Raw genomic sequence first — 26,576 nt, forward strand, 5'->3', positions numbered from 1 at the left:
TCGCAGCTCCACCAGGCCCACCCATCCAAAGCAACAGCCTGAATACCCGGAAACACAAGAAGGGGGTGGAACTGACTTCGTCCAAGACGACCACGACCCAATAACATACATCACCACGCAAAAACCAGTTCTCTAGTGCGAAGTCGCCCAGCGATGCCCAGAACGCCAACCCAAGTCTGTATGCTTCAGTGCACACTATAAGTTACAATCCATATGATTTTATTGAGGTACGGACATCGACTTCCCGGCAGCAGATTTTCCTCGACGATCAGAAAAATGTGCTTCCCCATGTTCCCCCGCGTTTCCCCACAGGATGTCAATTCCTGGACCCGACACAGACTCAGCTATATAGTCCGGCCTCTACTTGTGCGGGTTTCTTTTCTGTTCATTCCAAAGTTGGAAACCTTCTACATTGAATCCCAACACGTGCGCAAGCGTTACTGTTCCTCATCATGGCGGGCGGAGTCAAAAGACCGGTCAATGTATTTCACATCAAAGACCTCCCAGAGCCCAAGGAGGTCTTCAACTGGCGCCTATGGTTTGCGGTCGTCTCATTCGGTTTGATGGGCGCGGCACGGGGCGTCGACGAGGGTCTCGTCACGGGCGCTTTCAACTCCAAGGATTTTCAACAATACATCAACTACGAATCCTACAGCGAGGTCGAGCAGACCAATATTAAAGCGAACGTGTCGGCAATGGTTCAGATTGGATCGGTGGGAGGGGCTCTTTTGTAAGTGCTTGACCTTCACCTGATCTTCTGCGGGAACGCAACGTGCTGATCTGGCTCGTTTATCATGGCAGTGCCTTTCTGATTTGTGACCGTATTGGTCGGATCTGGGCAACTCGGCAGCTGTGCCTGGTGTGGATCTTGGGAATTGCTATATTTCTGGGGAACGGTGGCAACTTGGGTGCTGTCTACGCCGGCCGGTTTGTTGCCGGACTCGGTGTTGGGGAGACTGTCGTCGTTGGCCCGGTTTATCTGTCTGAGATTGTAAGTTTTGACTCGGGTGTGACGTGAGCTTTTGTATCTCTACCTGTCTCTTATGGTGAATGCGTGATGATGGGCGATAGCTCCACAGACAGGCGAGAGCGACACATACAACGGGCTAACTGAATGAACTAGGCACCTGCTTCCATCCGTGGTCTTTGCACCTGTGTGTTTACTGGCTTCGTTTACCTGGGAATCGTGCTTGCTTACTTTGCCAACTACGGCTGCGAGGTATTTTCTTAAGATTGTGTTGAGCTACATGGATGGCAAATTGATATGTCGAAATAGGTTAATTTGGGCGATGAAACTCATGATCGCTGGGTATGTATCAAACTCACTGCATGAACCTTAGGACACCCAAAGCTAATATCGTACAGCTTGTTCCTACAAGCCTGCATATCATGTTTGCAGGCGTGATCTTCCTGCTCTCTTTTCTGCAGTTTGAATCTCCGCGGTATCTCATCAAGAAAGGCCAAATCGACAAGGCAGTCAACAACCTTTCGCACCTCTGCCATCTCCCCTCGGACCATGAATACATCGTGAACGAGATCAATTCGATTCGGAGAGCTCATGAAATTGAGATGGAGGCCTTGACGGGAACTGGCTTTATGAGCGTCATCAAGGAAACATTCTTAGTTCCCGCCAACCTCTACCGCATTTACGTTTCTTTCATGTGCCAAATCCTATCGCAGTGGACTGGTGCCGGCAGTATTACTGTCTACGCTTCAGACTTGTTCCATCTACTAGGGGTTACGGGGCGCAACACCAATCTGCTGGTCACGGCCGTTTTTGGCATTGTGAAATTCATCGCTGCCATTATTTGCGCACTCTTCTTGGTTGATGTCATCGGGCGCAAGCGATCCCTTCTTCTCGGGATTACCATACAGGCTATTTCGATGGTCTACGTGGCTGGTTTTCTAACAGCTGTTCCAGAAATGGGCGTGGATGATGACTTTAAGCTCCCAGCTAGCAAGAAGGGTGCTGGTGAAGGAGCTATTGCAATGATCTATGTCTCTGGATTTGGATGGGCTCTTGGCTGGAATTCGATGCAGTACCTTCTCACGGCAGAACTATTTCCCCAGCGCATCCGCGCTCTGGCGACTTCAATGGCTATGACCCTCCATTTTGCCAACCAGTACGGTAACTCGCGAGCAGTCCCCAACATGCTTCTGCCTGTGGCAACCGGTGGCATCGACCCGAAAGGCACATTCTGGTGCTTTGCTGCTGTCACTATTGTCGGCGGTATTTGGGTCTGGTTCAGCGTGCCCGAGACGGCAGGCCGCTCGCTAGAGAGCATGGATCGTCTCTTCGCTCTGCCATGGTATAAAATCGGCCTGTACGGTAATCGTGACGCGGAAGAACATGATTTCGTTGCGGGCGAGAAGAATGAGGCAGAGGCGCAGGCCCAGCATCTGGAAAGAATGGAGGCATCAGGCCGAGTTTAATGTCCTGGGATGGAAGTCATTTTCGGAACTTTGTGTCTCGGCAGTCTTCAAGCGCATACCAACTTACACCCTCATTTATGTTCATCTGAAGCAATTTGGATTAAAAGAAGCTACTGCTAATTTATTCATGTCTTGATGCGGTATACATGCACCATTACAAGCTCTATGTACTCCTTGCAGACTCTGTAAAGCGTCCGTCCAATGCGGGACACCATTAGGGTTGCTATCTGGGAGGCTCCTAAATCATGGATAGGCCACTTTGCACGACGCGTAGTCACGCTAAAAGGTAGTAAAGGACGCCGGCAACGCCGAACATGTCCTTAACAACACTTGAAATTCAAAAACGTCCAACGAGGTTGAGGAGCTACGACGACTTCTTGCAGAAAGAGATCATCGTTGTAAAGAACAACAACGTCATCGCGTAGAAGAAAAACGCTTTCGAAGGGAGGAACATTATAAGAAGCACCGACAAAGTCCTTAGATGAGAGCGCTGAAATCATTTTTGTATGAATATTCCCGCGTCTTATCACACGACGAGATTCAGAAGTCTTCGGACCTCTGCTACAAACGAGTTGTCCCCATTTCTAGAACAAAATGTTCCGGAAGGTATTCTCAGCACAGAGGGGGGTCATGGCTGTAGTACCTATGGAGAACAATAGTTGGGTTGGTAGGGATTGCTACTTGAGTATGTGATTTTATCAGTACAGTGAATGTCCCATTAGATTGCCGATGATAGCTGTTGTACGGGGTGCTCTCCTGGCTTATAGTGGAAAAAAGTCGGATTACGATATATGGAACCACCATGCTCTACTTCTCACCCCCACTACAAGGGAAAGGACCATAGGATAAACCCTATACAGTGAAAGGGAAGTTAGAGTCCATCTACCAAGGCCAACTCCCCGTATTGTGCAAGATCTTTCCGACCTCATCATCCCTCTTCCCCTCCAGCACATCCATCAACGGGCGAACCGAGTCCGCCGCAGCCCTCGCCCCATTCGCCTCCGTATTATGCGGCCCCAGATTACTCTGCGTAAAGCCCGGATCGTACAGAAACACCTTCACCCCAAAAGGCGCAAACTCCACCAACTGGCAAGCCGAGACCATATGCAGCGCCGTCTTGCTCGCCCGGTATTGCACCTGCTGGACGTTATAAATCGGCGACGACGGATCCAGCCGCCTCTCAATCGACCCCGCCCCGCTCGTCACATTGATAATGCGCCGCGACGCTGCGGTAGAATTCTGCAGTAGCGGCGCGAAGACGCTCGCCACCACCGCCGGACCCGTCGCGTTCGTGTCGAACGCCGCGCGCATCTGCTCTCGCAGACTGGGACCTGTCATCGCGGAGACGGCGGCATTGTTGACCAAGATGTCGAGGTGGCCGTGCGACTGCTGTATGGAGTGAGCTGCGCTCTCGATGGTCGTGTCCTCGGTGACGTCCAGGTGGAGCATCTCGACGGATCCTGCCGGGTTTCGGGCCCGTAGGGTTGCCACCGCTGCGTGGCCTTTCTCGGGGTTGCGTGCGCCTAGGAAGACATGGTAAGTTCCTTTGGCGAGGAGCTGCGCCGCTAGCTCGAAGCCAATTCCGCTGGTTGCTGCACATTAATTAGCCACTGTCTTGGAGTTGGATTTGTAAAGCGACGGGGGGAGAATGCATACCGCCGGTTACCAGAACGAGGGTCTTGAAAGTAGCCATTACGCTCGGGAGTAAGATCGATGAAAGAGAGACCGTTGAAGTCCCCGTCATATTTCTCGTGTTGGGCTTATTTATAGGCTATTCTGGACATCACTGGCGAGGACGCCACAGCGGCTGGGATCCGACTAGCATGGATGTATATTACTCCCAGTATTCTCGCCTATCAGACCTGTCTTGATCGAATAAGCACTAGTTCGACCCCAGACACGGTTCATAGTTCAGTTTATTTCTCTGGTGGAGTTGGAGAGCGAATAACCCTATTCGTTGGTTGGTGTCCGTGCCCCTGGCCAGAGAGCGACAACTTACGGTGATAACGGTAAACAGCGATGGGTTATCCCCGATTTCTAGACTTGATTATGAATTCATTTCGGGGGCTGCACGATGCTGTACCTGGAACAGGCTCTGAGGCGGCAGCTAGACAAACCTCTGGAGGGGTGTTCTGTACCCATTGGTCGATTAGATCCAGTCGAAGGCCAATATAAATTAGCAGTAACGGAAGCACTCCTGTCAGTAGAGAATCAATCATTATTTATCAATCCTAAGCTTCTTACCTATTACCCTTATCCCCCTTCAATCCAATCCCACCGAATCAATCACAATGCCAATGCTGGCCCCTCCTCCTAAGAGCCTCCTCGGCCGCCACAGGCTGTTAGCCCCCACGGCCTCAGTCCGCGTGAGTCCCATCTCGCTCGGCGGCATGAGCCTGGGCAACGCCTGGGCAGGCATGATGGGCGAATGCAGCAAGGAAACGGCCTTCGAGATTCTCGACACCTACTACGAACTGGGCGGCAACTTCATCGACACGGCCAACGCCTACCACGGCGGCCAGAGCGAGCAATGGATCGGCGAGTGGATGGCCAAGTCACCGGGTCGTCGCGCCGAGATGGTCGTTGCAACCAAGTATACCCTCTCGCCTATGACCGGTCAGGGCGTCATGGAGAGCAACTACGGCGGCAACGGTACCAAGTCCATGCACATCTCCGTCCATAACAGCCTGCGTAACCTGCAGACGGACTATATCGACGTGTACTTTGTGCATGCGTGGGACTTTTCTACGGATATTCCTGAGCTCATGCAGAGTCTCAACAACCTCGTCGTCCAGGGCAAAGTGCTGTACCTCGGTATCAGCGATACCCCGGCGTGGGTAGTCACCAAGGCCAATGCCTATGCGCGCGCCCACGGACTCCGTCCTTTCTCTGTCTATCAGGGACGATACTCGGCGCAGGCCCGCGATCTGGAGCGGGATGTGATTCCCATGTGTCGCGATGAGGGCATGGCTGTCCATGCTTTTGGGACCTTGGGTAGTGGTATGTCCTCCTCCCCTTCTCTGCCGGATGGGAATGTTCGGGCTAATTGTGACAATAGGATACTTCAAGCCCCCCAGCGAGCCGGCCAAGGAGGGTGGTCGCAACACCCCCCATATGACCCTTGGGCGTGAGGAGAAGGTGTCGGCCGTGCTGGACAAGGTTGCCCAGCGTCACAAGGTGCCGCTCACTTCGGTGGCTCTGGCATATGTGCTGCAAAGGGTTAGTACTCACTCTTTTTTTTTACTCCTATATTTATAGTGACTAACCCACGGTACAGACCCCCTATCTCTTCCCCATTGTTGGTGGCCGCAAGGTCGAGCATCTCAAAGCCAACGTGGAAGCCCTCAGCCTGGAGCTCACGGCGGAAGATGTGGCGGAGATCGAGACCGGGTATGACTTTGATCTGGGTTTCCCTCACAACTTCTTGTGTCCGTTTGGATATGCGCCGAAGGGACCTCAAGACGTTGCGTTCTTGCGTGGAATAGGTCATTTTGACTATGTTGCTCCTACTCTTGCTATTCGACCTCACAAGGGTTCAGCATAAAAGCGATTTAGATGGTAGAATGATGCTATGCAGAATACATAGATAGACTGAATTCATTTGAATGAATACTTGCTCCCTTGTGTATCTGGTATCGTGCTCGTGTATCCAACGTAGACCCGGAGAGAAGGCGGACATTGTGATTATGCAGATATTAGAAGAACCAGACAGTGGCCGAGTGCAAACCACCTTTTAAACATACAGCTGAGCTGATCTGAGCGGGCTACGTGACGCAAGACCTCCTGTGGCGCTCTAATAATGTCGACATCAACATATCATGCGCACAAGATCGTATTTCAAATCAAACTACGCATCCTGCGAAGTACAACCTACAGCACAGCACATATCGCACGGACAACACAACGTGGAGAGAAATCGCATAATACTATGAGAAAGATGCTACAATACAACAGAACTCTCCTTGATCCCTATCAGCAGCCCTAATATCTCTCGCCGCCCAATTGACAAGCGCATACGCCGTCGTCTCCGGATGACAAGTACTCGGAAACAGAAACGTACTCGAGTCCACCATGCGAATCCCCTGAAGCCCCTTAACCCGCCATTTCTTCTCCAGCGCCTCTCCCTAGGGGACCGTTCGCATCGGATGTTGGGACGAGTACGTCTGGCTCTGAATCGCCGCCCAGATCTCCCCATCGCTCGTTACCCCCGAGCTAGGGAAGAATTCTTTCACCACGTAGGGCTGCACGCGGTCGTCTTGGCCTGGGTTTCGGGGGGGTATACTGTGAAGGTATGGGCAGGGGTATCTCTCTCGGTCAAGGTAACTATATGTCATCTCTTGGCTATTTTACTAGTCTGATCTGTATCTTATGTATGTGGGAGAATTGATGAAACTGCTTAATATATAGGTGTTTATGCACTCTGATTTTGCATTCACTGTCAGAGATATATAGTTCATCGTGATTGTCAGCTTACCTATAAATAACACTGGCACAACAAGGCCGTCGCACGATATAGTGGACTTCCATTGACAATACGTCAGCAAACCATAGACTCAATAGGACCAACCAGATAGGGACAATGTGGATATATATAGAGAGAGAGAGTGACTGGATATCTCGATCTATACCTGTAGATCCCGTGACTCCACTTCCATGCAATAAACAAACATCACAAACATATCTGCACGTGATCTCCGCGATCCAAAAATTGTCCTGTGAAGCCGCGACGATCAACAGATTCATATCCTTCGAGGAACAAACCTCCCAACGTTGAATCTAGAAATAAAAACACTCTGCATAATCCTCAGAGACTACTCGAACCCAAAGATATCATCCCACGATCAACCAAACCAGAGAACCACCAAAATGACCGACCAACCCTCCACGGCGGACCTCCGCAAAGCCGACTACGAGCGCTTCAAAGACTACGTCGCCTACGGATTCGTCCTCGGGGCCCCAGTCCTCATTGCCCTACCGCCCCGCAAACTCGACCACTTCACCGCCCTCCTCACCTTCTCCTTCCTAGCCGGCGTGAACCACACAACCCGCATTCACACCGGCCGCAGCGCCCTGGAGCACCTGATGTCGTCTCGCGGCGAGTCCAAACCCGAAGGCAGCAGCAGCGGCGGAGGGGGCTGGGGCATGCCCACCAAGCGGGCGGAGGAGATCCAGGCGAAGTTGCGCGCGGCGCGCGAGGCGCAGATCCAGGCGGAGGAGGCGCGGCTGGCTGCTGCCGGTGCGAATCGCGCGGCCGCTGAGGAGGAGCTGGAGAAGTTGAGGGCACGGAGGGAGCAGGAGAAGGGCGTTGTGGAGAAGGTGTGGATGGGTGGGGAGTCCGAGGGGTGGAAGGAGAAGAGGCTGCGCGAGGAGCAGAAGGCGTTGGATGAGGGGAGGGGGTATGGTGATTTGATCCGTGACCATATCTGGGATGTGTGGACTTGGGGGAAGAAGGATGAGGGGGAGGGTGATGAGGATCAGGAATGAAAGAAGAACTTCTTTTGTGCTCCTCGAAAGACAATGATGGCTGGTGGGATGTATAGTATATTGCATGTATGGGTATGGCGTTTGGCTTGAGCGTTGTGGACTTTTATAGGGACTTTCGCATCTCTTTATACTTATGTACTCAAATTGGATGGATCATGTGTTTAGAGAAGGTCAGATTGTACAAAATACACCTCGATCTGTACTCTAGCTAGTTTGGCAAGCCGGTGTTCGGCAATTCATCTCCACTCATGGATACCATGAACTTTGAAACAATAGAGACTTGGGTCATGAAAATAGAATATAAAAGAAATCAAGATAATAAGAGGGAAAATAGTGTGGTACCCAGTGACATTGCCGGCTTTGTCCCCATGTTGCCTTTCATGCGCTACGGCGCAAGATGCCAGCCAACATGGATTAGCCCTAATTACCATCCATAGTCACAATATGGATACAAATTTTAGAGGACACAAAAGATCTAACATCCCTAAGTCCCATCCCATCATATTTCAATTCTACTCAACTCATTTTCACGGTAGATTCTATATTTTATGGGCACACAAGCGTACACACGGTAACTTATGACATAAAAGCCAGCGCAGTGGACGTAAGCCCCGACCGGTCTGGAAACCATCTGGAAGATTTGGCAGTCAACAGACCCATCGACGTGTCGTCTATGTCACCATGGATTTGATAAGTGAATGAAAGTGGATTTTGATATTTGTTGCCAGCTTGGACTGTGTGTAAGGTCGATTGGTTGATTTATGGACCTAGGGCTAATTCCTACCTAGGTGGTATTCTGGGTATATACGGTGAATACCTACTTTCAGGGTACATAGTACCTACAAGATAGTGATACCCTCAAAAGAACTGCGAGCACCCCCTTTTTGCTTGATCCAGACATGAGGTGATCAATACCAGCATATCCCCTTTCTCCATTCGCACTTTCCCATCTTCCAACCTCCTGGACCTTCCAACTTCCAGGTAACACCAAGAGATCAGACACAGTCCAGCGTAACGCCTAACTGCCAGTATTTTGAGAAGGAGCAAAGAGGGCCGTGTCTCAAGTAGTGTAAAGTCCGATCCAACATCCTCTAATTCCTATGACTATTTGAAGGCTTCCGACTATCTCGTCGACCCACGCCATTTTCTTCGATATTTGCTTTTGATTATAGCTGAAGTGTCTGGCTTCTCGAGGCTACAGGGACGTCCTTCATACTTCTGACGAGAAGTAGATTGGGCAAATCTATACTAAGTAAAAGATGTCATTGCTAGGATTTTCACAGTGGAGTGGTTTTACTATCTGGGAGGTTTTCTGTGGAAGAATCATGGACGTTTTGAACCACACATTTGTTCAGTTATAGGCACCTCCCCTGTCATGTCTCTCATTCTTTTGCTGTATCAAAGACGAATTGTAATTTGACGATTGCTCTTTGACTCTTTGTGTTTTGCAACTATTCGCAGTCTTCTCATAGTCTCAAGTATCATCAAATTCATCACTGGTTTGACTGCCTTTGTCGGCCCTCACGCCCTATGTAGGTAGAAAGCAGATATGTTTACTACTTGACGTTTGATGCTATTCTCTCTGTCATGTTCGACTTTCAGTGATCGACTCGCCATACTTGATATTTCCTCCGGATTGATGCCCGTAGGCATATTGCCCACTTCATGCCTTGCAATATAACCTCTACTGATAAGACGTTTCTACAAACTACAAGTTACAGAAGCAGTATATGGTGTATCGAGCCCTTTTTGTTTTATGTGTGTTTTTGTTTGATTCACCCAGAAGCCATGCCCGACCCGGCCGGAAATCGTGCACGACTGTGAATGTGATCAAGATCAAAACAACAAGACTAACTAAATAGACATGACCCAAGATCCAAGCAAGGTATAAAAAAATAAAAAAACAAACAGGATATATAACAATAAACAACACAAAAAATGGTGCCATTCCCCCCATTCGGGCAAGAGATAGACACAGGGGAAAACGTCCTCGCCGTCATTATATGAACGTGTCGAGGTCAAATAACCCTGGTCGGGATACGCACTTTACATGGGGATATATATGATTCGGGCCTTCTACCCGACTAGATAAATGGTCAGCCAGGTGTCGGTAGCTGCCGAGAGGTATGATGAGGGCGGATTCACTACTCCATGAGCGGCGGCGCATCGGTCATCTCGACGTTTTCGTCGGTGCCGAGGTCCCACCCATGGCAGTAAGTGATAGAAACGCAATGGGGTTGGTAGCTTGGGACGGACTGGCATATTATTAGTTACATATGTTCTCTCTGTCTATCGTTGGGCCCAAGGACAGACACTTACCAAAACCTCGTCCACAATGGGCAGTGGAGGTGCATCTCGCATCTCCACATCTACCACCCTGGTTGCAGGGGCACCCCGCGGCATGCTATTCCGACGGGGGCGTTTCTAGTCGAAGTCGTTATTGGCGGTTCATATGTTTGGGGGGAGCAGGGAATTACTCACGGGCTTAGTGCCAGGAGCGCCGGCCATCTCCACGTCCCCGTCGTTTTTACGACGTGGGATCTGTCGGCAGTGTCAGTATGTACTGTTCATGTTTGTCGAATGTCAGAGGGGACTCACCGTGGCAGGATGCCGCGCTACTCTGGAATTGGGGGCGGGTTTGACGGGGTGGGGAGAGGGCTGAGGAGAGACTTTTTGAGGAGGGGTTTGATGACGAGGTTGACGCGGGCGAGAGGGCATAGGTGGGTTCCTTGGAACCCCCTGGTTGGCTCGCACTCGCTCTTCGCATCGGGGAGGGGGACGCTGTTGCTTTGGTCAGTTATGGACTCGTAATCTTTATCACCTATGTTCATGCATGGAATGACTTACGGATTGATAGATGGGTTTCTTTTGTGCGCGGGAGGACGGCACGCTTGAGAGAAGGTTGTTTATGTCTTTCTGGGAGGTGTCAGTCCATATTCTCTTTCGGTTAGGTCATCTATACTCACTATAAGACGATCACTCTGGCTGCTACTACCCGTGACAGATCCAGTTTCCCTGGCTAGGGGAAAGCCACTTGCGCAAGACACATTGTTGACTCCGGTTTTTTTAGACATGGTGAATAGGCGGATGAGATGAACAGGTTAGGAGGTGGATGAACAGAGTCCAAGGGAACGGGTTGAGAAAGAAGGATTCCCAGTGAGTCTCAGGTTTCCGGCTAGTTTCACAGAGAGCGGATCCCTTTTTGCTTTTCCTTCGTGAGGACAAAAAGGTAAAACAAAAGTCGGATTTTTAAGAATTTATAAGGGTTTTTTTTTGCGGAGTGGAAGATGATGATTTTTATTGCCAATGGCAACACTCCAAGTGCAGCGTACTGGCTGATGTTTTCCTCAACAGAGGTGATTATTTGGTGTCGAGATTATTATGACGTTCCGTGGAATGGTGTTCGGCACAGTCCTAAGTGTCAGCTTGTGCGTGGGTGGGATTATTGAGTGTGAATGTGATGCTGGTGGTGGATGGTACGTTATGGTAGAACAGCGAGAGTCATGGAGAAGGGAAGAAACCGCCACGCGGGGACGGCGGGAGGAAGGAGGATCTTATATTTTGTATTCACCGGGCTGGATTCCTACTAATAATAGAGAAAGTATAAAAGCGTTGACGTCGAAAAGCATATCGACGATGGCTGTGAGGCCGGGGTGACCAATTATGACCGTGGTATCGCATAGTCGAGCATCATACTCGCTGGGAAATTGAGCTCTGTCCAATCGGCTGCCGGGGACACAATGGCCGTAGAAGGTACGAGATTCGAACGTCAGGTGGACGGTATCAAAGTTCCATTGTATTAATGAGGGGACTATAGAGAGTGCTTGTGTCGTTTTACCCGCCCCCTCCCGTCCGGTCCATTATCGTCCGTTTCATCATGAAGATCACCTCTTTTGACATGGCTGGGACTGCCAGTGGGAGACTCAGCATCCGGCTTGACAACCCGGCGCCTTTTCTTTGGCTTCGTAGTAGCCCCCACAGACGAGGTACTCCCGTTGGATGCCAAACTCTCCCGTTTCCTCTTTTCGAGCTGGGAGTCCCTCTTCTTCCGCTTCTCGTCTTTGATGGCAAGCCGCCGTTGCACCTCCTCCGAGATGTCTTCCGTCTCAGCCGAAACGGGCATCACATTCCGCACGTCCTCATCACCACCAGGCACGGCCACATCTAGGCGCTTTCGCTTTGGAGGACGCAAAGCCAGCGTCTGTGGCTGTTCAGGTGTAATCGACGGGGGTGTTAGCTCACCCATCGCCATTCTCGATCGCGACCTTTTCTTTCTCTCTTTTGGGTGGTTGTCGCGGGGGTTGCGCGAATCTATGCTGGCGGATGGGTCCGGATCTCGCCCATTTGAGTTTTCTATCCCATGGTCAGATCGACTCGCGACAGGGACCACCAGGGTGACTCACTTTGTGCCTGTATCGCGAGTCAGTAAAAGCTTATTTGAGCTATTTATAATTACAACCTCAAGTTGAAATTCCAAAGATAAATGTTTCATCTCCGTAGAATGGAAAAGAATCAACGTACCAGCTGCTTCTTGACGACCTGAAATTGGGCCATCAATCTCGTCGTCCTCTCAACCATGGATGCGACCAGGCGAACAGCATCATCGTCCCACGTGACACTCTCCCGAAGAGACTTGAGCACGTCGACATGTGACGAGAGAACTCTCTCATGCTGGGAGCAGATCTGAATCGCGATTGTCAGCGGCAACAGGCTTTCTGATTGGGTGGTCGAATCCGATGCGCGTCATTCCTGCGCGCTCCAACATATTCAACATCACTCACCTCCGGCCAGTTGAATGGCTCCGGATGGGCAGCCATTGTGTTTGTGCCCTTTAGGTTATGAGAATCCTCGACGGTGGGACTTAACTGGGTTGGATTTCCTGCGAAAGTTATGCTCTGGAAAAGATGCCTGAGACAAGAGGTTGGATTAAAAGGCCAAGCTTTGATGATCGGCAGGCCCGAATCAGCGTATCACGTGGTCCCCCGTAACCTAATTTCTGGGATTCCATTAGACTTCCTCGACCATGCATGTTTCGCCCGGTTTTTTCCGCGTGGCTTGGTTTCAGATCTAAATATAGTGTCATTGTGTACATTCTGCTGTGGAACATACATCTGCTTCATCTGGAATCTTCCATCTCTTCCATGTAGGGGGCAGCCACTGATATCGCTCTGACACAGGCTATTTCAGTATTTCTCCCTTGAGCATATTCATTTCCACCGTTAAATTAATTACTATTTTATCTCGGGGGCTCTGTTTACTGTAACAATGCGCACACAGATGTATGGATGTTCAATCCCATGATACCTTATGTTAAGTTATCATGAATCACCAAGGAGCCCCTAAGGGCATTGGTTTTTTTTTATCTGATAAATACATCCCTTCCGAAGCTGGGGTTTTCAGCATGTATTAGCTCTAGAACTACCACGGGTATTCGTGTAGTAGGGTACTATCAAATAAACCATATCTGGTTTAATGAGCCGTTGGCAGTTTCGTGAATATAATGTACTGGTCATCTCTACGTAACATAGTGTCATTCCGGGACGAATCTTCCGGAGAAGTCCATGATTACTTGCAAATACAGTAGGAGTGTGGATCTGACTGCGATATGGGATGTTTGATGACCTGTTGGCCCTACTACGCCTATAGTCGGCGTTTCGTATATGGTATAATCAAGGAAAGGATGGGACAGCGCGAAAGAAAGATGTAAGGGTGAGAATAGCAATAGAACAGAGTACGTCATATAGTAGTAGAGTCCATCTAGTATCTTCCACCGTAATGACTACCCCATAATTGCTAGCGCAAGTAGGAAATGCTCGACCCATATGAACTAGTAGCCCCTTACATACCAACAAACACCCCTGACAGGCATAGCACTCCCCACACCGCGGCGAGAAAATAAAAATTCGGCCTCAAGTGCTGGTACTTATTTCCGCGGCATTGTACCTGGATCTCCACGGTGGAACTAGAAAAGTGGAGACATCAATTCCGCGGTAAACTTGTGTAGTCCCTGACCCACCCAGCCGATCTATCTTTGCCGAGGGGTGGAGTGAGCAGTTCATGCCGCGGGTTATCGGTACATTATCACAATGGATTACTTAGTCTACTAAAATAATTTTGACTAGAATCAAATTCCCTGCATATTTAACAATACATATACTGATTATTAATGGCAGTTTTGTTGTCACTACTACAATCTGGTACTCGATATCCACAGCCCCTAGCTCCACGTCTGCGACGTCCCTGCAGAGCCAATAGCCTCGAGAGTCGTTGTGAAATCGGGAAAAATGCACTGGCTCAGGATGTCGTTGACATCTATATCGTACATGTTACTAGATATTACTGTGTTAGCTATGTCTTCTTGAACACTAGTATTTGAGATAATCAGCGTACCTCGAGTCCGTCATGCGCCCATAATCACCGGGAACGTTAGAATCCCATACCACAGGCGACGCTGGCATTGCCATTTCGTCGTTGTGGCGGCTTCGGCCCTCTGGGCTGCGCACGTTGCCAGCATCCGGCCCGACAGGCGTGGGTTCCAGGCCACGGCGTCTGGAATTGATGGTATCTCGCGCTCGTGTGAATAGGCGGGATAGGATCTCTGCTCCAAAAAACGTGACCTTGAGTTCGTTGACGACCATCATACACAAGTCCAGTTGATGACAGCCTAAGCGTTGAACCAACTTCCGCGGCGACACCGAGTGGAGGAGGTGGATTTGTAACGTCGGCACAAGCGCAATGCAACTATCTCATGTAAGTGGTTTGGTGGTAGGGTTTCACGGGGAGATGTTTACATCAGTGATTGAGAGAGCCGGATCATGTCGGCTGTGATCATGTTACTTAGGATGTTGGTGGTGTTCATGGCCGCGGTGGTCGCTTTTCTTTCTGCGCTTGACAGCCAATCTCTTGTTGCTTTGGCGTGGGTGGCGGCGGGTTGATGGCCGAGGCTTTGTAGGATAAATGGGCGGTAAAGAGTGATGAGTGTAGACCTGGTTGAAAACGTCAGAGATCGTAGTTCCTATATCGTAGGTAGTCTTACTCGAAGAATAGTTCAAAGTGATGCATGTGAAGAGTCAGCACGGGCTCGGTGGCACCCGCCCGGAGGTAATCTAGATGTCCATGATGTCCCCTGAGTTCGCGATCCAGATCGATAACGTCCGACTGGCTGAAAAGCGTCCGTTTGGCGAGATGTTGAACTGTCAGGATTCGTGATAGAATGCTGGTCACACAGAGGAGCTCATCCCACAGCAGGAACAGATCGTGAGGGTTGTCTGGGAGATACTCCTGGCGCTGAGCCTCCGTCAGCCCCGAGCAAAGACGCTCAGAGGCGCTTGCATCGGGCCTCTGCGTATCCGAGTGCTCTAGGTCAATTCGCATCGGTCTTCCCATACCAACGGACAACCACGCTTCTCGGAAAAAGCACGACCACCATAAATGCATCCACAGATCTCGGTTGACGGATGGGCCATTCTGAGAGCCATTGAAGCTGGCATCTGGTTGACGATGTAGCCCTATGCTCTGGCAGAGGCTGATGGCAACACCGTTCCAGTGCCATGGTCCAATTCTGTCCTCGGTGTCGGCATACCAGAACCCCATCAGCAACACTGCTTGGATTAGGGTTATTTTGGACCGTTCGTATTCTGCATCGTATAGCGCCTACAATGAGTTAGACTGTATTTCATGTTTCATGGCAGGGCGCATGCCTTGGCTCGTAAGAACATTGATCGTTTCATCGCCTTTCGCGACTCGAAACCCGCGGACTGCACCGTTGTGGTGTCTGCAAACTGGCGCGTAAAAAGTCAGCGACATCGCTCATTACTTAGTACGGTATACAAGTGTATCGAGCTACATTTGCGGCCGCCAGAAACACGCTCCAAAGCAGTTGGAGGCTGGCCCCCTTCTGTTCTGGGCTTCCGAAAGCTTGGAGAAAGGATGAAGCCTGCACGACTGGGAAGAATGGGTGAACATAGTGGAAGTACGCTTTGACGAGTTCTTGCTGGATGTTGAAATGGGGTAGGTCGAAGCAACCCCTCCGTTTCAAGTACTCGAGCGTGTCGGGATCGATATTGTCCGAGCTCAAAGAAGCAACGATAAAGTGACCACTTTTTCCCTGGCGCTCGGGCTCGCACACCTCGGCCACGAGTGCAATTCCTTGTGGATCCCCTTGTGCAAGAGTCAGAATCGCACGAGAGGTAGCACTACAGCTAATGGCTCTTACCATATACCGGCGAACAGGCCGTTTGCTGCAGGGAAAGGGGGCTTGTCGATCGGCCATCCTGGCGCTCAGAATGGTGACCAAAGTGTCCAGTCATGGGGCGATAAATTGGCTCGCCGAGATCGACAGCATCCTGGACGATTGAGCCTGCATCACTCGACGCCCGTGGCGGGTTGTTGCCGCGGCGCCTTGTTCTGGTAGTTCCCCGAGGCCGTCGAAGACTGTCAACGGAGAATCTAGCACGTCTGGGATCCACCCGAGACTCACCTTTGACCCTGCCGCGGGCGTGCCTGGCAGTTCACGTTGTCCAAAGAACAGTTCGTGCACGGTGGTCCAGTCTGCGAGATGCTGCAGCGAACTTTGCGCGCGTGGCACGCATGGCAAGCTGCCGCTGCTCTTTTCCTGGACTTAGAAGCGGATCCGGTTACGTCCGAATGAGGCCACATGTTGACTACAGAGAGATATTGGAGATTGCTGTCATGATAGGAGGCATGTCGCAAACCAGATGCAGCAAATCGTACCTCGGCAATATTTCGGTAACCTTGGAACGCTTGGCGCTAGAAAAGATGCCGAAGGGATCTACGGTATTGCAACCAATGAAAGGTAGACTAGAGACTGTAAAGTGGAGTGCGCAATGTACTTCAATTCAGGTACTGGAGTCAGGTCGTGAACTCAAAATAAAATAGACGCAGTATCGATAGCCTCGTAATCAAAGGCGGGACTTCTTGCCTCCAGCGATGGCCTTGGCCATCTCCTCCTGTGGGATCCCTTCGCAGAAACGGTCAAGGCCCTGGAACGTCTCCAGCGGAGCCACTTCTTCCTGCTCCCGGACGACTCGGCGACGCATCAGGGCCTTGGTCCCCAGCAAACTGGAGCCAACCAGATGGGGTCCGAACGCCTGGCGCAGATATTCCAACACCTGAGCTCGGAAGTTATTCTTATCCGCAAAGACATGGTTGACGAAGCCGACTTGGACAAGCTCGTTGACGGGTATCTTTCGGCCCAGGATCAGTGCCTCGTTGGCCTTTCCAGGCCCCATTCGGTGCGCGAAGGCGACACTGGAGCCCCCCTCCGCAACAAGGCCCAAAGAGCTAAACGGGGTCAAGAGGTATGCGTCAGGTACTGAGTAGATGAAGTCGGAATGGGCGATGAGCGCGGCTGAGAGACCGATTACAGGCCCATTCAACGCGGTCACTAAGATCTTGGAGTGGCTGTAGAAGGCTCTTGCGACGTCCAGGTTGTTGTTCACCAGCTTAGGAAGCCAATAGGGGCGGGACAGCATCTCGTCCATAGAAGGGGCGCTAGACTTGAGATCGGCTCCTCTGATAGAAAGCAAGTCGTTAGCCCAGTCTTATTGTGGAAGGGGACAGGCTGGCTCACGCGGAGAAGAAGGACCCTTCGCCTATCAGCAGAGTGACATAGACATCCTTGTTCATATCGGCTTCTCTCAGTAGGCTTGCCAGACGGTAGTAAGAGGTCTGTGTCAGAGAATTGAACTTTTTGGGGTTGTTGAGCGTGATGATGGCAAAGTGGCCTTCATAGTCGATGCGAACCAAGTCTTGGTCAGACATTGTGGGGATTAGAGCAAGGCGAGTCCTACCAAAAAATAAGGACAATGGATCAATATGGATCAAGTCGATAAAATGGCTTACTCGTCTAATTTATATTCCGCGAGCTCACGCTGTCGTGGCGTACGCCATGCTTTATTCCTTCGATCGTCTCACCTCGCCTCGGCGTTTCTCTCGGTAAAGGACAACGTCGGTTCAGTAAGGTACCACGGCAATCCAACGCCATCAAAGCAACAAGTTTCCGCGGGAATATCCTTGGGCCCCTTTTCGGCGAATTCATCTTCTGGGGTGTATTTCTGTCTTCGGTTTGAGGTCACGACTTCGCGTGAACGCCCCACTGCTAGGCTGCTGCCAACTATTTTCTCGCATGTGCTGAGGTTTGTGTCTTCCAGATGGAGTGCAATTGTATCAAACTTGTGAGCTCTAAGCCAAGCTTCCAGCTGGCACAAGAAGTGATTCTACGTGTTGGTTCACTTCGTTCCTCGGGGAACATTCCGACCCAAGGTTTCGTTGGCCATGTCATGTTCAGGTGTTCCTATTTCGCCTCGACTGAGCTTGGCCGCGAGAGATCAGTATCCACGACTGCCATCACCCTCATATCTCCCAAGAAAACCTCAGAGCCATTTGCCCTGTTGACCCATTGGAGGACTTCTTTGCCCATTGTGCAGCTTCGAAAAGCTGGGATGCGGTGCACGGTTGACACTTGGCTAAATTGCATCCATTGGTCCGTCCATTGGTGCGTCCAGAAGACGTCATCTGAAACGATGCCAGCACACCTCCATCTATATGTAGATCTAAGATCAAGAATGAGATATTGTAGTTGGGGATTAGTTCAATGTCGGCATAGACATCGATGGTTGTTGACAAGTAGATCCGTGCGATCCAATGGTCAAGATGGAGGCTCACCGCCTCCGTCACCGCCCTACCCCGTGATCCCCGCAAAAGCGACCTGCCTCAGGCCACAGGGCTCCCCAAGTGGCGTCATAATCGGCGGGCGGTGAGGCCTTGGATACGCGGCCCTTGTTCTCGACTCTCTCCATCGTCGGGTCTGCGAATCCCTTTCCTTGCAGCGTTTCATTGTTGCCTGTCATCTCTCTCCTTCTCTCGGTCATCTACACGTCTTTTGATGATCTCTTTGCTTTTTTATCTTATTTGACGTTCTTTGATTACCGCGATCTCGCTTAACTGGGCTTTATTCCGCTGCCTCTCTCATCCCCCGTCCTGTCGTGGATCCCGCATCCCCGCCCCCGGTGTTCTCTGACGCTGTACGCCTAGGTACCCTGCACATCCACCACGCAGGGTAATGTGCTAGGATACCGTCCACACTGGCTGTTGGAGAATGTCCTTGGATGCAGCGTCTCTGCCATCCCCGCCGGACTTTACGCCGTGGGAGAACTCCAACCATCCCGTTCCCCGCGGTAGCATGCCTCCCAGTGGAGGGGCCAGTCCTAATGGCAACCATGCGCCCCCCGCTGGCGCACAGCCACCCATATTCCCCAATATCAAGGATCTACAGGATCAGGCGGCGGCTTTGGACGTCAATGAGAAGACTTCGGTAAGTCTGGACTGCATTTACACCGACTAACATGAAAGTGGTTCGCGCGGTCCGCTAACGTGGCGCAATATAGATAAGCGACTTGCTGAGAAAGGCCCGGGAGGCTATCGATCAAGCGAGGACCCTTGTGGATCTCAATCAACTTGACAAAGCGTACATTCACTATCTTCGAGCGTCCGAAATCACCGTCAATTTCATCCCTCGTCATCCCGACTACCGAGTAGCCGTGAACCAACGCCCAGGCTGGTATAAAGAATTCGCAAGTTTGATGATGGTACGTGGAACATCCGATGTCTGGTGCAATTTACGGGTGCTTTGTGCTTGCTTCGTAGTGAACAAGTTGAATTGCGACTAACCCATCGGGTGTAGGCCGTGCGGACCAAGCAAGGGACGATGGACGACATTAAGCATCAAATTATGGAGGATAACGTTCGAAGTAACGTTCCACCTACTGCTTCCCCAAAAAGACAGTCTGTATCCCCCAAATTCGAGATGCCATCTGCCGGGACGGTGCAAAGCCTGTCTCTTCGAGGTCGCCAGGACCAAGTCGATTCCAATGGATTTCGCCTGCCAAGCCCGTCGAAATTCCAGCAAATCTCCCAGGTACAGGCAAACCTGAATCGGCATTCAACTCCTGTGGACGATGTACTTGCCCAGCGATTTGCCCGGCTGCGAGCGTCGCCTCCTGAAGGCTCCCAGAGCGCAACGACGAATGGAACTAGCTATACAAATGGGACGGACCCAATGCCTTCCGCGGAGGGATCTAATGGCGATTACCCGCCTCGACCCCGGTCGTATATGCCCGATGGATCGCCACAGCCCTCGATCCTCAGTTCTCCGCAAAGGAGGCCATTGGGACCCCGCACCATGGGTACCTCCCATGCTGCCCCTGCTTTACCGCCCAAGGTACCGCTGGTGACAACTTCACTCCCTCGTGCCCCAGACCCGGCTTACAGTCCGATCTGGTCGGTACCATCCCAACCCCAATTGCATCCTCCGAGGACCTCGACGGAGAGCTCGCGTCCAGTCAATCCAAGATATTCCCAGTTGTCTAACCCTAACTCTCCTCGCGGGAGCCCGAGCCGTGACGACAATCCCTACAGATCCTATACACCGAATGGTATCCACCAGGCCAAGGAGCTTCACAGCAGTACTGCCGATCTTCCTCTCAGCCCCACGGTTAGCGCTCACGATCTGCTCGACTACCTTCGGAGATACAATGTCATGTTGATTGACGTGCGCCCTCGAGACCAATTCGACCATGGCCACGTTTATGCGAAGTCAATCATTTGCATCGAGCCGTTGGCCCTGAAAGAGAACGTATCAGCTGAAGAGCTCGAGGAACGTCTGGTGGTATCACCTGAGCATGAGCAATCGCTGTTCGAGCGGCGCAATGAGTTCGACTTGGTGGTGTACTATGACCAAAGCACGGCGTCGATCAGCTACCTGGCTGGGTCGCCCGTGGGAACCACCGCGCCTCATCTCAGGGCGCTTCACGATACGCTGTACGAATTCAACGCGTACAAACCCTTGAAAGATGGGCGGCCTCCGGCACTCCTTCTTGGCGGGCTAGACGCGTGGATTGATCTGCTCGGTCAACAGTCCCTTGCCACGTCGTCCACTGCAGCGGTGATGGGATCTCTACAAGTAAAGCGGCCCGTCGCGAAACCTGGGCGACCATTAGGAAGGGTGCCGACCATGGTCAGCGCCAACTCGAGTCTAGAAGTGAGAAAAAGGCGACTGCGGGAGTACCGGCCTTTGAATCCGGAGGAACTTACAGCGTGGATGGAACAGTCGAAGGTTGAAGAAATCGACGCGAGCACTTATGCCGAAGAGGTACCATTCACCGAGGAGCCGGAGCAGGAGGGAGGAGACGAGGCCCAGGCGCCGGTGTCGCCCTTTGTCCATACCTACGAGGACTTTCTGCGCCGTTTCCCCGAGCCACATACCATTCAACAGTCCATGGTAGTGCCGCACGTACGGCCAGCTGGAACATCAGCCCCCAACTACGCGGCTTCGGCCCCTGTAGTTCCATCTCGACCGCCGCCTGCGGTGCCGCGCCCCAGCTACAGTGGTGTTTCGGAAGGGCGTCAGATCCAACCCACCCTGGAGCGCCAAAACTCGGCCACCAAGACTGCCCTCTACACCGCGAACAGCCTGCTGCACCGGATCAAGCTTCCCCGAACCGGTCTGACGAATTTTGGCGTGACCTGTTACATGAACTCCACCATCCAATGCTTGAGCGCAACGGTGATGTTGAGTAAGTTCTTCCTTGACAATCGGTTTCGGTACTACATTCAAAAGAACTGGAAGGGCTCGCAAGGGGTCATGCCAGGGCTCTTCGCGAACCTGGTGCGGTCATTGTGGAAAAATGACGTCGAGGTGATCAAACCCACCTCGTTCCGCAACTTCGCCGGGAGGCTCAATCAAGAGTGGGCCATCGACCGACAGCAGGACGCCAAGGAATTTTTCGATTTCGTCGTGGACTGCTTGCATGAAGACCTCAATATCAATTGGCAGCGAAACCCTCTGCGGCCGTTGACCTTTGAAGAAGAAATGCAACGGGAGCGGATGCCAGTTTCCAAAGTCTCGAAGATTGAATGGGATCGGTACCGCCATCGCGAGGAGTCATTCATCTCGTCGCTCTTCGCGGGCCAGCACGCCAGTCGACTCCGATGCACCACTTGCAAGCGGACCTCTACGACCTACGAGGCCTTCTACAGTATCAGCGTGGAGATCCCACCGTCCGGCTCGGGCGACATCTATCAGTGCCTCCGCAGCTACTGCCAAGAAGAGATGCTGAGCGGCGACGAAGTATGGAAGTGCCCATACTGCAAATGCGAACGGGTAGCGACGAAGCAGATCATCATCACCCGAGCTCCACAGATCTTGGTAGTCCACTTTAAGCGCTTTGCAGCGTCCAAGACTCACAGCGCACGCAAGATCCACACCCCGATCGAGTTCCCGTTGCACGGCCTACGGATGGACGATTTCGTTTTCGCAACGCCCAACTCGTCCGCTCCGGACAAAAACGGACCGCATGACCCGTTGTCGCCAATCTCGCCTCCCTTTACGTACGATGCCTACGGGGTGCTCCGCCACATTGGGTCCTCCATGGGTAGCGGCCACTACATCTCGCTGGTCCGAGACGCGCAACGCCAGTGCTGGCGGAAATTCGACGACGAGCGGTCAACGGACTTCAACCCCCGCGACCTACGTTACAAAGACCGCCTGACCAACGAACAAGCCTACATCGTCTTCTACGAGCGGGTTCCCGCGAAGTGATGAATAAACGATCTAGCAGTCAGATACGCTTCTGGTGTCCCACGACACCACGGATTCCCCTTTTAGTTTTTGTTTTCTTTTTCTCTTATTCTCTTGCCTGACGAAAGTGACGGCAGATATGTGATACACGACGGACGAAATTTTGCATGTAGCGAATGCCCTCATTGTCTTGGATTATGCTCTTTTATCCTGTTCTCAGCTACCTATCTCCTGGCCAGCCGCATGTTGATTGTTGTAAACCATTTGAGCGGGTCCGTTTGGTTTTTGCCTATTTTGTACATAGGGTTTTGGATTGTTGGATTAGAAGAACGATAGTATATGTATAGACAGATTCTCAGTTTTCTGTTGAAAATATATTATGAATGAGTAGGGGTAGTACATGCTATTGTAGTGGATATACCCAGATGAAAGCGGAGAGATAACAAAGTGGATTCTGCCGGCCAAATGTATTGATTCTCTCCGCATCATATATATCTCTGACTTTTTCTTCCCCGCACGTCACTTCTACCATCCATCCTGTTTACTCCCAGGATTATCAACACGAAACGATTTGACTTTCTGAAGTATATCTAAAGAGATAATACCTTCAACTGACATCCCACCAACAATGTCATCAACCGACCCCGCACGCGCCAAAGACAATGACTCCGATGAAGAAGACTACATGTCAATGATAATTGAAGAGCCACAAGAAAAAGAGACCTTTTCCCAGAAAAAGCGACGACAACAGCGAGAGGTGCGATGCTCATCAAAACATCAATAACCGTACCCGCTTCGAAAAACAGCTAACAAGCAGCACCATCCCAGGCCGAAGCCCGCGCCCGAGTCCCCTCCAAAGCCGAACGCGCCGCCGAAGAAGCCGCCCGCCGCGATGCCGCCCTCGCAACAAGCACGCTCGACCCATCCAACAAGGGGTTCCAGATGATGGCGAAGCTGGGGTTTAAGCCTGGGCAGGCGCTGGGGAAGCAGCCGACGCCGCAGCCCACGACGGGGGAAGAAGCGGGTGAGAAACAGGGTGTGGAACGGGAGGCGCAGAAATTGGCGGTGCCGTTGGATTTGATGGTTAAGGAGGATCGGGGTGGCATTGGGCTTGATAGTGAGAAGAAGCGCAAGTTTCGGGAGGAGGCCGCTGAAGTGGTTAAGAAGGTTAAGCAGGAGGAGGGCGATTATCGGGATCGCGTGAGGTTGGAGAGGGAGATGAGACGCGCTGAGGCGCAGTTTCATGCCGCGCAGAAGGTGGCGGAGCGGTTGGATGGTGAGGCGGAGGCTGAAGGAGGTGGGGAGGGGTCTGTTCCGGCGCTGGGATCTGCAGATGATGGAGCGGAAGATGGCGATGGGAAAAAAGACGAGACCTCGCAGGACGAGACGGACGCGAAACCCAAGCCGAAAGCACAAGCCAAACCGACGGCGCAGATCAACGTGTTGTATCGGGGACTGGTGCGGGAGCGCGAAGAACGCGAGCGCGCCGCACACGCTCGACACATTCTACAAACATCGCTGCCCTCATCTTTCTTCCCTAGCTCGCGGTTACCAGGGTATGACGACCCCACGCTGGAACCGGACGACCACGAGGCACTTGGCAGCACAAAACCCGATTTGTCGCGAATTCTGGAGGAAGAGACCGAGGAGGAAGACCCGGAGCTGGACGAGTTCAATGCGCTTGAGCCGTCGGAGAAGTTGGCTCGTGTTGTGCAGTATTTGCGTGAGAAGCACCGGTACTGTTTCTGGTGCAAGTATACCTATGAGACGGATGAGATGGAGGGGTGTCCGGGGTTGACTGAGGAGGAGCATGATTAATGGATGCGCGGATAGTTTCTCTATCAGTGGGCGGTTCCTAGGGCCATCTATCCTAGGTAGGGTCGGTTCACGGACCTGGGATGTAATGAGCAGCGAGAGCTCAAGCCAGGGAGAGCCATCCTATCAGATGTGCGGCGTATGGCTACGATGAAGAGCGCCTTATCATCCAGCAGCAAGGCTTGCGAGTCAGGTGGGATAGACTGCCTAAGTCCCGGTGGACTTGACAATCCGCATAACCCTAAGTCTGATATGAGCTATGGGGTGGGATTCTGACTTTCTGCCTTATCTCCGGCCCTAAGACATTGAAGTCGACCATAAGACAATACATCTGATGCAGGAGCTGAGCGCTATGCTGGGTGGACTGGATGGCATTCGGTCTGTATACCTATTACAGAAGGCATACATACCTACTATGAATAGCATACACAAGTACTGGGGATCACCAGTACAGGACTTAATATCTATAAAACGATGACCGGACTTCTGCTCACGCTACACCTAGATACTCCTAACGTTACTAAACAATCATCGACTGAGATCCTCTACAGTGATCCTACAAAGAGAGAAGTTGAGAAGAGAAGGTCAATTTCACCCGAACAAATGAAATGCATGACATGATATCAAATAAGACATTCCAAGCAGACATGAAACGATACATGAAAACAGACAATCCCAAACATGATAAGCCACAGACAATTTGTCGAATCATACTCAAACCAGAACAGAAATATGAACGACATGAAACCAGACATGAAAAGAGACAATACAAAAACATGATCAAATCAAACACCACACTCCACACAGACAATTTAGTGACCCCCAACCCAATCCTCAACAGTAATCCTTCACGACAACGTCCAAGTAGGTACTCGCCGTATTGCAAGCAGCCTTGTCGCCGGGGGTGTAAAACACCGAAGCTAGACTATATCAGCCAATACTCTTTCTATCAAGCAGAAGAAGAAGGATGAAACTCACCATCAACCGGCAGATCCTTCGACGGATCCCTAACAACAACCTGACTTTCCTCAGCAGGAGTCAACTTCCCCTCACAGTCAAGCTGCTCCGTCCCCTGGGTCGTCGAGTTCCCACCCAGCCAGATATCCACATGCCAGATGTGGCTGACCCAGTCGGTCTTGCACTGCTCGCAATAGTCCTCGTTGATGAGGTACTTGCGCAGGTACGGCGAGTAGACCACTTCGCAGTTGTTGAGCTCCCCTGGGGCCGTGGCCATCGTCAGGGGGTTGGCGAAGGTGCCGATGCCGCCGGCGCTGGTGCCGCGGCCACAGTCGTGCATGATGTCTGCGCCTGGTGGGTCGTTGTCTGGGTATCCGTAGAAGGTGTAGGATACCTTTGGCACGATGGTGCAGGTGGACGAATTTTTGGTGGGGTCGTTGTTATTGTCGTTGTTGGTGGGGTCCACTGGGATGGTGGTGTTGGTGGTGATGTCGTCGGTGGTGGTGGGAGTGGAGCTGGTCTTGTGCTTCTCATGAAGCTTTTTGATGTCATCCCATTTGCAAGAGATGACGATGACGATGACGAGGAGAATGACTATGGGGAGCACTGCCCAAATGGCGCAGCAGCGTCCTTTCTCCTTGATCTTCTCGCGGGTCTCGCTCGAGATGGAGAATGGGGTTTGGAACTTCATGTTTGAGGTTCGGTTTATTGATGTGTATATATATGATGTATAGCTGGTAGCTGATAGAGAGAAGTAGATGTATGAGTCGACGAAGTTACGATGAAGTTTGAATAGTGTGACGTAGATTGCAAGCGAAAGTACGAAGAGTCTGATAGACGATGATGGATATGCGAACGATGGATAAAGCGAAGGTGAATGGAGGAGGGAAAAGAACCAGCCGAAGGCTCGGGGGGGTTGAGTTTCTTATATAGCCCTGTGTAAAGAAGGTTTGAAGCTCATCACTCTTCCGCAATATTGTCGAAGGTCGTGGATTAGGATGGACTCGAGATGAAGCTTTTTGCCCGTCATGTGGACATCAACCGGGGTGGAATTAGGTTGGATGGCATCATCATGAGGAGACCGATACGAATATAGACTGTGAGTATAGTACCGCACAGGGAAGCATCAAGAACAGTATAGAATACTGCTAGAGCATAGGCATTGTATGTGGTTTGTAGTTGAAGTTATATTCACCCGAGTTAGGGCTAGCAATCCTAGACACCCAGCTCTCGATATCTTAACTGTAGCCACTCGATAACTCGATACTCAATAACTCGATACCCAATA

General features: G+C 51.4%; 11 protein-coding genes across 11 annotated transcripts; 5 read left to right on the forward strand and 6 right to left on the reverse strand.

Moving 5' to 3' along the window:
* Positions 1 to 452: 452 nt before the first annotated feature.
* Positions 453 to 2,455, forward strand: P168DRAFT_250781 (general substrate transporter; the record flags this gene model as incomplete). Its single annotated transcript, XM_024834235.1, has 5 exons — positions 453 to 730; positions 802 to 991; positions 1,124 to 1,219; positions 1,277 to 1,309; positions 1,366 to 2,455. 5 exons carry the CDS (start codon positions 453 to 455, stop codon positions 2,431 to 2,433), a joined length of 1,665 nt encoding a protein of 554 aa, XP_024694443.1. The 3' UTR covers positions 2,434 to 2,455.
* An 860-nt stretch (positions 2,456 to 3,315) lies between these two features.
* P168DRAFT_303556 (putative short-chain dehydrogenase) lies at positions 3,316 to 4,126 on the reverse strand (the record flags this gene model as incomplete). The annotated part of the gene is made up of 2 exons (XM_024838769.1): positions 3,316 to 4,025; positions 4,090 to 4,126. 2 exons carry the CDS (start codon positions 4,124 to 4,126, stop codon positions 3,316 to 3,318), a joined length of 747 nt encoding a protein of 248 aa, XP_024694444.1.
* A 598-nt stretch (positions 4,127 to 4,724) lies between these two features.
* On the forward strand, positions 4,725 to 5,977 carry P168DRAFT_296183 (aryl-alcohol dehydrogenase; the record flags this gene model as incomplete). The annotated part of the gene is made up of 3 exons (XM_024838095.1): positions 4,725 to 5,433; positions 5,492 to 5,652; positions 5,711 to 5,977. 3 exons carry the CDS (start codon positions 4,725 to 4,727, stop codon positions 5,975 to 5,977), a joined length of 1,137 nt encoding a protein of 378 aa, XP_024694445.1.
* A 1,202-nt stretch (positions 5,978 to 7,179) lies between these two features.
* On the forward strand, positions 7,180 to 8,091 carry P168DRAFT_289267 (uncharacterized protein). The gene has a single exon (XM_024836960.1). It carries the CDS (start codon positions 7,300 to 7,302, stop codon positions 7,915 to 7,917), a length of 618 nt encoding a protein of 205 aa, XP_024694446.1. The 5' UTR covers positions 7,180 to 7,299; the 3' UTR covers positions 7,918 to 8,091.
* Positions 8,092 to 9,967: 1,876 nt separating this feature from the next.
* Positions 9,968 to 11,144, reverse strand: P168DRAFT_131553 (uncharacterized protein). The gene is made up of 6 exons (XM_024832689.1): positions 10,884 to 11,144; positions 10,765 to 10,833; positions 10,516 to 10,698; positions 10,399 to 10,458; positions 10,237 to 10,341; positions 9,968 to 10,172 (listed from the first exon to the last, which is right to left on the reverse strand). The coding sequence occupies exons 1-6, from the start codon at positions 10,989 to 10,991 to the stop codon at positions 10,062 to 10,064; spliced, it is 636 nt and encodes a 211-aa protein (XP_024694447.1). The 5' UTR covers positions 10,992 to 11,144; the 3' UTR covers positions 9,968 to 10,061.
* A 584-nt stretch (positions 11,145 to 11,728) lies between these two features.
* Positions 11,729 to 12,734, reverse strand: P168DRAFT_280727 (uncharacterized protein; the record flags this gene model as incomplete). The annotated part of the gene is made up of 4 exons (XM_024835885.1): positions 11,729 to 12,270; positions 12,321 to 12,327; positions 12,439 to 12,600; positions 12,699 to 12,734. 4 exons carry the CDS (start codon positions 12,732 to 12,734, stop codon positions 11,729 to 11,731), a joined length of 747 nt encoding a protein of 248 aa, XP_024694448.1.
* A 1,548-nt stretch (positions 12,735 to 14,282) lies between these two features.
* Positions 14,283 to 16,575, reverse strand: P168DRAFT_310028 (fungal specific transcription factor domain-containing protein; the record flags this gene model as incomplete). Its single annotated transcript, XM_024839364.1, has 7 exons — positions 14,283 to 14,658; positions 14,709 to 14,903; positions 14,954 to 15,570; positions 15,618 to 15,698; positions 15,764 to 16,077; positions 16,133 to 16,350; positions 16,397 to 16,575. 7 exons carry the CDS (start codon positions 16,573 to 16,575, stop codon positions 14,283 to 14,285), a joined length of 1,980 nt encoding a protein of 659 aa, XP_024694449.1.
* A 263-nt stretch (positions 16,576 to 16,838) lies between these two features.
* P168DRAFT_303561 (enoyl-CoA hydratase/isomerase family protein) lies at positions 16,839 to 18,023 on the reverse strand (the record flags this gene model as incomplete). Its single annotated transcript, XM_024838770.1, has 3 exons — positions 17,782 to 18,023; positions 17,510 to 17,725; positions 16,839 to 17,451 (listed from the first exon to the last, which is right to left on the reverse strand). Exons 2-3 carry the CDS (start codon positions 17,698 to 17,700, stop codon positions 16,839 to 16,841), a joined length of 804 nt encoding a protein of 267 aa, XP_024694450.1. The 5' UTR covers positions 17,701 to 17,725; positions 17,782 to 18,023.
* Positions 18,024 to 18,775: 752 nt separating this feature from the next.
* Positions 18,776 to 22,867, forward strand: P168DRAFT_266634 (putative ubiquitin C-terminal hydrolase). The gene is made up of 3 exons (XM_024834986.1): positions 18,776 to 19,252; positions 19,326 to 19,526; positions 19,622 to 22,867. Exons 1-3 carry the CDS (start codon positions 19,037 to 19,039, stop codon positions 22,535 to 22,537), a joined length of 3,333 nt encoding a protein of 1,110 aa, XP_024694451.1. The 5' UTR covers positions 18,776 to 19,036; the 3' UTR covers positions 22,538 to 22,867.
* A 277-nt stretch (positions 22,868 to 23,144) lies between these two features.
* On the forward strand, positions 23,145 to 24,752 carry P168DRAFT_303563 (putative G-patch domain protein; the record flags this gene model as incomplete). The annotated part of the gene is made up of 2 exons (XM_024838771.1): positions 23,145 to 23,273; positions 23,345 to 24,752. 2 exons carry the CDS (start codon positions 23,145 to 23,147, stop codon positions 24,332 to 24,334), a joined length of 1,119 nt encoding a protein of 372 aa, XP_024694452.1. The 3' UTR covers positions 24,335 to 24,752.
* Positions 24,753 to 25,165: 413 nt separating this feature from the next.
* On the reverse strand, positions 25,166 to 26,127 carry P168DRAFT_326164 (uncharacterized protein; the record flags this gene model as incomplete). The annotated part of the gene is made up of 2 exons (XM_024841094.1): positions 25,310 to 26,127; positions 25,166 to 25,251 (listed from the first exon to the last, which is right to left on the reverse strand). Exons 1-2 carry the CDS (start codon positions 25,977 to 25,979, stop codon positions 25,166 to 25,168), a joined length of 756 nt encoding a protein of 251 aa, XP_024694453.1. The 5' UTR covers positions 25,980 to 26,127.
* Between the last annotated feature and the right edge of the window lie 449 nt (positions 26,128 to 26,576).

Source organism: Aspergillus campestris, assembly GCF_002847485.1.
Source record: "Aspergillus campestris IBT 28561 chromosome Unknown P168scaffold_4, whole genome shotgun sequence".
Taxonomy (NCBI): domain Eukaryota; kingdom Fungi; phylum Ascomycota; class Eurotiomycetes; order Eurotiales; family Aspergillaceae; genus Aspergillus; species Aspergillus campestris.